General features: G+C 36.8%; 1 protein-coding gene across 1 annotated transcript in view; it reads right to left on the bottom strand.

Moving 5' to 3' along the window:
* Window positions 1-12,493, bottom strand: part of Dh31-R (Diuretic hormone 31 Receptor) — a 460,651-nt gene that overhangs the window by 52,035 nt on the left and 396,123 nt on the right. The window contains 2 exon segments of the mRNA XM_067774258.1: window positions 10,068-10,194; window positions 10,378-10,469. Of these exon segments, the coding sequence (XP_067630359.1) occupies window positions 10,068-10,194; window positions 10,378-10,469 (219 nt within the window).

Here is a 12,493-nt window from a genome sequence, read left to right as displayed (position 1 = left end):
AATTTGATATAGAATTTTGGACACTATTTTATTTTTGGGTGAAAGAGGTCTAGCTTTCAAAGGCGAAAGTATATATCTTGGTACACGAAACGATGGACATTTTTTGGGCATCTAAGATCTCATAAGCCATTATGATCCGAAACTTGGAGTTCATTTGGAGAAAGTAAGGATTTCTCAACAGCAGCACAAACGCTTTCCCCAGACATTCAGAACGAGTTTGTAGAAATTTGTGCAAAGCATGTTAGGGAAACTATATTAGACCAAGGCAAGAAAGCCAAGTATTTTGTTATTATCGTTGATGCTATGACTGATGCTAGTTACGTTAACTACGTTCATTTTTCGCTAACTCCATTTCAATTCGAAAGCAACAAATTTTATAACTCAAGAACGGTTTTTGGCTTTCGTGAATTGTAACCAGAAAACTGGTCAGAAAATCGCTGATCTAATTTGCCATACTCTAGGTAAACATGAAATCCCATTAAAAGATTGTCGTGAACAAGGGTACGATAATGGCGCCAATATGAAAGGAGCTTACAACGGAACACTACGTCACATTCTCGACAATGCTGATTACTCGCCTTGTGAAACCCACAGTCTGAATTTATGTGGTCTTGATGCTGCAGAATGTTGTACGGCTGCAATTACTTTCTTCGGAGTTGTACAAAAATGTTTTACTATTTTCAGCAGCAGTCCACAACGATGGAACATCCTCAAAAAAAAAAAAAAAAAACCGAGCTCTCTTCATAGTCTTTCAGCCAAAAGCCAAATTTGACTGCGCAAGCATACGGCGATGTTGCCGACATTCTCAAGTACATCAACAAGTTCGAATGTATTTTGCTGTCCTCAATTTGGTTCAAAATACTGACTACCATTAATGAAAGAAATGTGGTCCTACAAGCTAGAGACGCCACCATAGATGTTGAGGTCCGACATCTAGGTGCCTTACTATCTGATTTGAAGTTGATCAGGAACCAATGGGAAACAATTTTAAACGAATGCAAAATAGTTGCTATTCAAAGTCAAAGTTTCCGGACATTCGAAAGAGAAATCCCAAAAGACGTTTTGAAGATAATGGAAATGAGATGATTACGGATGAACCAGAGTCTGATTTTAAAAACAATACATTTTTGGTGATCATCGATTCGGTAATCACTGGCATTACTGCGATTTGCAGCTATGAGAAATTTAAACGAGACGTTTTCCTCTTTGTGCCAATTTGAAGACATGGAAATACAAGTCGGAGATTGCTCAAAGCTTTGAATGCGAAATAATTCACTTGAAACACATTTACGAAGCAAATTTTGATAAAGGTCTGTCACCATTGGAATTGCTAAATGCCGTCTATGTTCAAAATCTGCAAACGATTTTCCCCAACATTTGTGTTGCTTTACGTATCTTTTGCATTATACCTGTCACTGTTGCTAGTGCAGAACGTTCCTTCTGCGTCCTTTCAAGAATCAAAAACTTTCATAGATCGTGTTCATCTCAAGAGCGAGTTTCAAGACTAGCCACGCTTTGTGTTGAATATGTTTGGCAAGACAGTTAAATTTTGATACTATTATAAAAATTTGGAGCGAAAAAAGCAAGTAAAGCCATTCTTTGATATCCGAACTTTCTATATTGAATAATTAAAATATATAATCATCATTAAATTTATCAGAAATGTATTAAAATGTTACCAAATAACTAGAACAGATTATTTGCAACAATATGTGGCTGTTAAAAGAGAATTTTATTTCTACGTTGCAATAAAATAGTATAAATAGTAAATATTCTGTGTTAATTTTATTGTCAGCTCTTAGTCCAAAAAATCATTTAGTTGATGTGGCAACAATTTTTTTTGATGTAATCCATCAATAATTATTAATGAATGAGACGTCATTAATTCAAATTAATCAAATGTATTAGTGGATTTTTTATAGGGGGCCCGTAAATTTTTTAGTCCCGGGCCCGGATTTTCTCTCTACGGCCCTGGGGAGGGCTGAGGGAATATAAGCTGAAAAAGCCTAAGAAGATTCGGAAAAGAGGAAGAGGAGTTGGTTTGTGCAAAAGTAGTATAAAATAACATTTACAAGCACAAAGTAAAATTTTTATTTATTCGGAAAATTGTGCGGCATTTTGAAATTGCGAGCCTCTTCGTGGTTTGAATGCTTAATATGTACAAGTTTTAAGATATCTTGGTAATATTTGGTGTGTGGTTATATTTATGTTTCTGATTGGAAAATTTTCGAAACCGCACGGAGCGGAACACTGTCGCATATATCCCCATTCAACTGATTTTTCAGAAAAGTGGTTTTTTTGTCATACCAGCCTAAATTTATAACCCACAATCTTCAAATTTCACCAGGTGCTTTCGTATGCGGCATATGTTGTTGTCTTTAAAAATCGTAGAGATCGGTCGTATATATAGTATTGCTGCCTCATTTTAAGAGCTAGGGGCCTCAAATTTTGCAAAATTACTACATATGTATTAGCATTTATTATTGCACGCTAAAATCGTAGGATCGGTTGTATATATAGCATGTATTCCGTACTCACCGATATTTAGATCAGAATATTTTCTTAATTTCCGACACATTCTAACAGACAGAAGTTTCAAATTTCCCTAATTCTTTCGCGTGTGAAATTTATTGTTATATGAAGAGGTAGGATACATCGCACATATCCCGTACAACTTTTTGTTCAGGATTACGGATCTATTATTTATTTGGTATATATCGAAAACGACGCTTATGTACAACGTTTCTCTGCCTATGGATACGTAATTGCTCAGCTCCTTTCATGAAAGGTATAAAGTCATTGTCACAGCTGAAGATAAATCCGTCCTTACTTTTTTTCTATATTTTTCTTTGATCCTTGTAAATACGGCTCAAGCGGTTACTTTTTGTTGTAATGTAGCTATTTGAAACTCGTTTGTTCAAATTGATATTTCACTATTTTCCTTTGGAAAGCACCATCATTTCTTTCAATGCCCTTCTGAAATCTTCACACGTTTTCACGTATTCGTTATTTGATAGGTTGTTGAACATAAAATCATTTTTAAGGGGGATACAACTGGCTTATTGTCCGTCCGTCCATCCGTCTGTACCTAACACTATAGCTTGAGTAAATTTTGAGGTATCTTAATGAAATTCCTAGGCGCTTATCTCAGATCGCTATTTAGTAAAATTTTGGACAATGGGCGTGGCACCGCCCACTTTTGAAAGAAGGTAATTTAAAAGTTATGCAAGCTGTAATTTGGCAGCTGAGTATGAAATCTTCGGTTACACCCGAACTTAGCCTTCCTTACCTGTTTATAATGTTAATTTATTTGCAGTGTGCTTAATGATAAATAATTTATTTTTGCTAGTATCTACAAAAACCTCAAAAGGTGTCAGCTATGATTCTATTTATTTTCTTTAGGCGTGCGATACATAGGCGGGAAAAGCGGGCGATATTCATGCTAAAGTCGCAATGGCAAGAGAAGCTCGGCTTGAAATCTCTTCGGAGGTTATCGCGCCTTACACTTATTTTTTTTTATATCTTGTTTAAAGAAGCATATGGTCTCTCTGATGGGCAGACGGACAGGCCTGAACATTTTGGTTAATTTGTTGATATTTCTATTTCTTCTTCTTCTTGTACTCACTAATCCTCGACAGCAAATCAGAGTTAATTTACCATTTACTATTCATGAAAGGTACAATAGACGAGAAATCGCTTTATGCATACATGGCGTGTAAGTAACGTTCTGCGTATTAACCGTTCATAAGCAATTTTCGTATGCAAATTTATTTGGGGAACATATGCAATTACAATGGCGTCAACTTTGTGCAAATAATATTCGTGAAAATAACGAATTTTGTGCTGTACTTGTTTTCGTTTAGATAGAAGTGGAGCTTATCTAAGGGAGTGAACTAGTTAAGTGGTTTATGAATGATTCAAAATGCTATATACTCCGGAGTAGTTTATTTTTTCGCTATCGCTCCGGCTCTGAACATGAACAGAGCATGGAGCAGAGCTGCAGCATAAAAACTCATAGCATTTCTTATGATCTGCTATGAGCTAAGTCGTGTTTTCGAGGACATAACAGAATAACAATTCCAAACGAAATGCGATTTGTAGTGATGCAAGAGCAAAGAAACCACGTTAGGCTCTTTGTTATATAGGGAATAATTATGCAGAACTTAATCTTTTCTCACGGGCAGAAGTTAGTGACTCGATGAAATAACAATAATAACGAAAACAAGTAAGGAAGGCTAAGTTCGGGTGTAACCGAACATTACATACTCAGTTGAGAGCTGTGGAGACAAAGTAAGGGAAAATCACCATGTTGTAAAAAGGACCTAGGGTAACCCTGGAATGTGTTTGTATGACATGTGTATCAAATGGAAGGTATTAAAGAGTATTTTAAGAGGAAGTGGGCCATAGTTGTATAGGTGGACGCCATTTATGGATATCGCCATAAAGGTGGACCAGGCCTGACTCTAGAATTTGTTTGTACGATATGAGTATCAAATGAAATGTGTTAATGAGGGCGTGGGCCTTAGTTCTATGGGTGAACGCCTTTTTGGGATATCGCTATAAACGTGGACCAGGGGTGACTCTAGAATGCGTTTGTACAATATGGATATCAAATGAAAGGTGTTAATGAGTATTTTAAAAGGGCGTGGACCTTAATTCTATAGGTGGACGCCTTTTCGGAATATCGTTATAAAAGTGGACCAGGGTTGACTCTAAAATGCGTTTGTACAATATGGGTATCAAACGAAAGGTGTTAATAAGTGTTTTAAAAGGGAGCGGGCCTTACTTCTATGGGTGAACGCCTTTTCGGGATATCGCCATAAACGTGGACCAGGGATGACTCTATAATGCGTTTGTACAATATGGACATCAAATGAAATGTGTTAATGATAATTTTAAAAGGGAGTGGGCCTAAGTTCTATAGGTGGACGCCTTTTCGAGATATCGCCATAAAGATGGACCAGGGGTGACTCTTGAATTTGTTTGTACGATATGAGTATCAAATGAAATGTGTTAATGAGTATTTTAAGAGGGCGTGGGCCTTAGTTCTCTATGTGGACGTCTTTTCGAGATATCGCCATAAAGATGGACCAGGGGTGACTCTAGAATTTGTTTGTACGATATGAGTATCAAATGAAATGTGTTAATGAGTATTTTAAGAGGGCGTGGGCCTTAGTTCTCTATGTGGACGCCTTTTCGAGATATCGCCATAAAGATGGACCAGGGGTGACTCCAGAATTTGTTTGTACGATATGAGTATCAAATGAAATGTGTTAATAAGTATTTTAAGAGGGCGTGGGCCTTAGTTCTCTATGTGGACGCCTTTTCGAGATATCGCCATAAAGGTGGACCAGGGGTGACTCTAGAATTTGTTTGTACTATATGGGTATCAAATGAAAGGTGTTAAAGAGTATTTTAAAAGGAAATGGGCCTTAGTTCTATAGGTGGACGCCTTTTCGGAATATCGTTATAAAAGTGGACCAAGGTTGACTCTAGAATGCGTTTGTACAATATGGATATCAAATGAAATGTGTTAATGATAATTTTAAAAGGGAGTGGGCGTAAGTTCTATAGGTGGACGCCTTTTCGAGATATTGCCATAAAGGTGGACCAGGGGTGACTCTAGAATTTGTTTGTACTATATGTGTATCAAATGAAAGGTGTTAAAGAGTATTTTAAAAGGGAGTGGGCCTTAGTTCTATATGTGGACGCCTTTTCGGAATATCGTTATAAAAGTGGACCAGGGTTGACTCTAGAATGCGTTTGTACAATATGGATATCAAATTAAAGGTGTTAATGAGTATTTTAAAAGGGCGTGGGCCTTAATTCTATAGGTGGACGCCTTTTCGGAATATCGTTATAAAAGTGGACCAAGGTTGACTCTAGAATGCGTTTGTACAATATGGATATCAAATGAAATGTGTTAATGATAATTTTAAAAGGGAGTGGGCCTAAGTTCTATAGGTGGACGCCTTTTCGAGATATCGCCATAAAGATGGGCCAAGGGTGACTCTAGAATTTGTTTGTACGATATGAGTATCAAATGAAATGTGTTCATGAGTATTTTAAGAGGGCGTGGGCCTTAGTTCTCTATGTGGACGCCTTTTCGAGATATCGCTATAAAGGTGGACCAGGGGTGACTCTAGAATGCGTTTGTACAATATGGATATCAAATGAAAGATGCTAATGAGTATTTTAAGAGGGCGTGGGCCTTAGTTCTATATGTGGACGCCTTTTCGAGATATCGCCATAAAGGTGGACCAAGGGTGACTCTAGAATTTGTTTGTACGATATGGGTATCAAATGAAATGTGTTAATGATAATTTTAAAAGGGCGTGGGCCTTAATTCTATATGCGGACTCTTTTTCGAGATATCGCCATAAAGGTGGGCCAGGGGTGACTCTAGAATTTGTTTGTACTATATGGGTATCAAACGAAAGGTGTTAATAAGTGTTTTCAAAGGGAGTGGGCCTTAGTTCTATGGGTGAACGCATTTTCAGGATATCGCCATAAACGTGGACCAGAGGTGACTCTAGAATGCGTTTGTACAATATGGATATCAAATGAAAGATGCTAATGAGTATTTTAAGAGGGCATGGGCCTTAGTTCTATATGTGGACGCCTTTTCGAGATATCGCCATAAAGGTGGACCAAGGGTGACTCTAGAATTTGTTTGTACGATATGGGTATCAAATGAAAGGTGTTAATGAGTATTTTAAAAAGGGGTGGGCCTTAGTTCTGTATGTGGACACCTTTTCGAGATATCGCCATAAACGTGGACCAGGGGTAACTCTAGAATGTATTTGTACGATATGGGTATCAAATTAAAGGTATTAATGAGGGTTTTAAAAGGGAGTGGCCCTTAGTTGTATATGTGAAGGCGTTTTCGAGATATCGACCAAAATGTGGACCAGGGTGATCAAGAACATCATCTGTCGGGTACCGCTAATTTATTTATATATGTAATACCACGAACAGTATTCCTTCCAAGATTCCAAGGGCTTTTGATTTCGCCCTGCAAAACTTTTTTATTTTCTTCTACTTAATATGGTAGATGTCACACCCATTTTACCAAGTATTTTTCTAAAGTTATATTTTGCGTTAATAGACCAATCCAGTTACCATGTTTCATCCCTTTTTTCGTATTTGGTATAGAATTATGGCATTTTTTTCATTTTTCGTAATTTTCGATATCGAAAAAGTGGGCGTGGTCATAGTCGGATTTCGGCCATTTTTTACACCAACACAAAGTGAGTTCAGATAAGTACGTGAACTGAGTTTAGTGAAGATATATCGATTTTTGCTCAAGTTATCGTGTTAACGGCCAAGCGGAAGGACAGACGGTCGACTGTGTATAAAAACTGGGCGTGGCTTCAACCGATTTCGCCCTTTTTCACAGAAACCAGTTATCGTCCCAGAATCTAAGCCTCTACCAAATTTCACAAGGATTGGTAAATTTTTGTTCGACTTATGGCATTAAAAGTATCCTAGACAAATTAAATGAAAAAGGGCAGAGCCACGCCCATTTTGAAATTTTCTTTTATTTTTGTATTTTGTTGCACCATATCATTACTGGAGTTGAATGTTGACATAATTTACTTATATACTGTAAAGATATTAACTTTTCTTTTAAAATTTGAATTAATTTTTTTTTTTTTTTAAAAGTGGGCGTGGTCGTTCTCCGATTTTGCTAATTTTTATTAAGCAGACATATAGTAGAAAGGGTAACGTTCCTGCCAAATTTCATCATGATATCTTCAACGACTGCCAAATTACAGCTTGCAAAACTTCTAAATAACCTTTTTTTAAAAGTGGGCGGTGCCACGCCCATTGTCCAAAATTTTACTAGTTTCCTATTCTGCGTCATAAGCTCAACTCACCTACCAAGTTTCATAGCTTAATCCGTATTTGGTAATGAATTATCGCACTTTTTTGGTTTTTCGAAATTTTCGATATCGAAAAAGTGGGCGTGGTTATTGTTCGATATCGTTCATTTTAAATAGCGATCTGAGATGAGTGCCCAGGAACCTGCATACCAAATTTCATCAAGATACCTCAAAATTTACTCAAGTTATCGTGTTAACGGACAGACGGACGGACGGACGGACATGGCTCAATCAAATTTTTTTTTCGATCCTGATGATTTTGATATATGGAAGTCTATATCTATCTCGATTCCTTTATACCTGTACAACCAACCGTTATCCAATCAAAGTTAATATACTCTGTGAGCTCTGCTCAACTGAGTATAATAAGAAGCTAAAACAACTATTTGAAGACCGATAAATAAAACCAAAAGTACCAAAACAACAACATCACAACGCTACATTAGCGGAAACAACAAAAACAAGAGACAAGAAAAGGCTCTGCTTACAGAAAAGAGCACAAAACTTAAATTTTTTCTGATTGCTCTCGCTCCACTATAAATAGCATTTCGTTTTGAGTCGTTATTCTGCTATTTGCTTCGCTCTGAAACAGGACGCAGCTCATAGCAGAGAAAAGCTATCACTTTTTTTGCTATGGCTCTGCTGTATGCTCTGTTCTTGTTTAGAGCTAAAGCAGTAGCAGAGCATATTTCTTGTTGTTACTGCTGCTCTAGAGTAGAAAATGCAAACATTGCACTATGGTCTGGCGACTGGGGTTTGCTGGCCAAAAGTAATTTTCTAAAGTATCCGATATCAATTTTTTTTTATACCCTCACAAAAATAATACTTCAGACTAAGAAAGTGCATACTTAGTTTTTTCTTTAAATATTTGGCGTAAAGATTTCAACTGTCAAATTTCGCATTTCGAAAAAAAAAAAATATAAATTTTAATAGTTCCTTTTCAGCTTCCTCGTATTTAAAAGTTTAATAATTCCTCGGATAGTGCATATATTTCAAAAAAAAAAATGAGTGAAGGTCAATAAGGAAGGTAAGTAATTGTGATTAAAGGAATAAACAATTCCTATTGAATGCTAGATAAAAAATAAAATCCCTTTCAAAAAGGGCTCTAATTTTGATGATAATGCTCCTAGTTAAGGAGAGCTATAAAAAAGTCTGAAGTTGTCTGACCTAAGACTTCTTTGAGCATAAAATACATTAAATTTTGAGTTTGAGGGCTGACTATTACGTTGCGCTTTTTTGCGTTTTTTGAATAAAAGCCCTTTTTCTTAGAAAACTTCTACGTGCGTGTTTCCGTGCTTTTCGATGTTTGGAAAGAAGCACTGAAGAATGATAAGAAAAAACCGCCGTTTTCAACTTTCTGTTAAAAAACGTAATTAAAGAAAGTACAAATGAAGAATATGACAGATACCTGAAGGAAAAATCAAGACTAATATACCTGCAAATGAGTGAAAGATGGGAGAAATGTTATAGAAAGCCCGAACAATTTTTGAGGAAAAACGCTGAACCCCCATATTAAAAATGGGCCGCAAACCACTTGTTTTCAATGAGTAATCAGACCGCTCCAAAAGAAGACAGGCTGCGAAGCTAGCAGAAAGTCAAGAAAACAACCTAGGTTTAGTGCTTCGTGCTACTTCTACGGCTGCGGTAAAAAGAGGTAATGTTGATTTAGCTGCTACTTTGAGGGCAATTTGTCAAAATCCCACAAATCTTTCCAAACTCAGAAAAGTTGTTGAAAATAAGTTTAACGAAAGATCTCCCATTTCGATGACTGGAAGCCTTAGCTTTCATTTTAGACAACAACCACAGGAAGGAGCAATATATGAATACGCGCTTGGAAAATAATAGGCGAAATTCTTACATTTACCCACCATATGAAGAGATTTTAAACAAAAAACGCGAGTGCCGACCGGCGATAATCACTGTAACAGAAAATTATGCAAAAGTTTCGTTACTCATGTTAATAAGGCATACAACCGAAAGAATTGTTGAGTTACAAAAGGACGTAATCCTTGCAACCATGGAGTTCAAAAAAGAGGAATTTTTAGTTGCTGATTTAACTATCAGTTACGGGTTTGATAGTAGCAATGGCCATTCTCTTTTTAAACAACAATTTCAGTTATTAGATAATATTCGTGCTTATTTAATTGACTTGCGGAATGAACTGTGGGTATTTAAACTTACCGGACTTTTTTGTAGCAAAACAGTGTCTGGTAACACCACAAAATACCAAATCAACCAAAGTGTGTTATGCGCTGCAAATGATGTGAATAAATTCATGTGCAGTGTTATGCGTGCACATTTTAATGTTCTGTAATGAAAGGAGGGTAACATCTAGTTTTTATTTTATTATATACTGTGAACTTCAAATACGATTAAGGCGTGAAAGGAGGGTGGGTATTGCAGTGAAGTTGGTACAATACTTTTCTGATACACATTTTGATATATCTATTTATACGCCAAATTTGTTTTAGTTTAAATATATTATACTTACTTAAAATAGCTTAGAATAGCAAGCGATAGTAAAATTGCTACAAGCGATATGCCATAACCGGTCTCGTAGATGAGATTAATGCTGTGCTTCCACTAAAATATATACAAAAAGAAAAAAGTGACAAATGAACCAAAAATGGATCAAGCTCCATATAAGCCCTGCCCGCTATTGATTCGTATAATTCACACTGCCCTAACGAAAAATCTGTTTAATATTGTTTCAGTTTCAATATTTCTCTTATAGAATTAGCTCATATCAATGTAAATCCATGTTCTTATTTATTTGGAAATATTTTCAAACCAGAAAACCGGTTGCTGTTGTTGTAGCAATAAGAACACTCACCGAAGGCCTTGGGGAGTATTGTCGATGTTGATGGTCCTTTGCCGGACGCAGATCCGGTACGTTCCGGTAAAAAGCACCACTCGGGTCAATACCCGTATCGCTTAGATAACTCGAATTCCATTATGAATCCTGCTATTGATAGTGATATTGTTCTCCAGAGTCTTCAATCTTTGAAGCCCACCTTTTCTCCGTATGAGCCTATTTTAAAATTATTTGAGCTATATCTGGGATCTGCGTCATTCCCGCCAATTTGGAAACAGTCTTTTATTATATCCCTGCATAAAAAAAGGTAGTAGGTCAAAAGTTGAAAACTACAGGGGTATTGCTAATCTTTCAGCCATTTCTAAAGTCTTTGAGCAGATTGTTACCAGTCAACTCCAATATCAGTGTTCTTCTATTTTATCTCCATGCCAACACGGTTTCATTCGTCAAAGGTCAACCACTACAAATTTGCTTGTATTCATCTCTATAGTTATGGAAGGATTTTTAGCGAACAAGCAAACGGATGTCATCTACACGGACTTCAGCAAAGCATTTGATACCGTTAACCATGAGTTACTTATTCATAAGCTTGATTCACTGGGCTTTCCGTTTCACCTATTAATGTGGGTGAAAAGCTATCTTTCTAACCGGACCCAAAAAGTCCAGTTCAAGTGCAATCTATCGAAATCGTTCGGAGTTTCCTCCGGTGTACCCCAGGGAAGTCATCTAGACCCTTTGCTCTTTACCCTTTTCATTAATGACTTGCCACAGACAGTATTATATTCCCATACTATAATGTATGCGGATGATGTAAAACTTTGCTACACTTACTGTCCTACCGATTTAAGTTAATTGGATCTTCTTCAGGCCGACTTGGACTCGTTCCAATGTTGGTGCATAACAAATTTACTAGCTTTAAATTGCTCTAAATGTAAGCATATGACATTTCACCGAGTGAAGCCAGCATTGAAATCTTATGTAATAGATGGTACGCCTTTGGAGCGTATATCTATTGCAAATGATCTAGGCGTCCTTTTTGATCCGAAATTGAATTTTAACATGCATATTTCATCTATTTCCAACAAAGCGTTGGGTGTAGTTGGATTTGTTAAAAGATGGGCCAAAGAGTTCGATGATCCGTACCTCACTAAGGTTCTTTACACATCGCTGCTTCGTCCAATACTCGAGTCTTGCTCACGCGTTTGGTCCCCAGTTTCTCAAAAGCATATAAAGCGTCTTGAGTCAGTTCAAAAGCAATTTTTGATATTCGCATTGCGCGGCCTTAATTGAAACTCAAGTCTCCCCCTTCCTCTATACAGAAGTAGACTTCTTCTTATTAACTTACCCACTCTGGAAAATCGAAGAATATTACTGGAGGCATTGTTCATCCATAAGCTCATTATTGGAGAAATTAATTCTGCGGACCTTCTCAGCCGCTTATTTTTTGAGGTTCCCCCTAGAGTATCCAGACACTAACTTCCTATTTATTTACCCATTTGTCGACGAAACTTTGCTAAAAATAATCATCCTCTTATCTGGTGCGCGCACTACAATGACTTGTATAGCTGTATCAGTCTTGAATGTAATTTTGCCACTATGCGTAATGCAATACTTGCCTATCTAATTTAAGAGATACAAGCTAATTTAATTTGCCGGCATTTTATTCCTTCCATAAAAAACAGGAACTATCTCGCTTAAGGATGGAGGAACAATTATCAACATGTATCATTAAGAAGGAACAAGACAGTACTGTGTTTATTGGAATCTGGTGCATTCCAACAACGTTAAAAAT

Source organism: Eurosta solidaginis, chromosome 3 (genome assembly GCF_040869045.1).
Source record: "Eurosta solidaginis isolate ZX-2024a chromosome 3, ASM4086904v1, whole genome shotgun sequence".
Classification (NCBI taxonomy): domain Eukaryota; kingdom Metazoa; phylum Arthropoda; class Insecta; order Diptera; family Tephritidae; genus Eurosta; species Eurosta solidaginis.
This window is presented reverse-complemented; position numbering and strand designations above follow the sequence as displayed.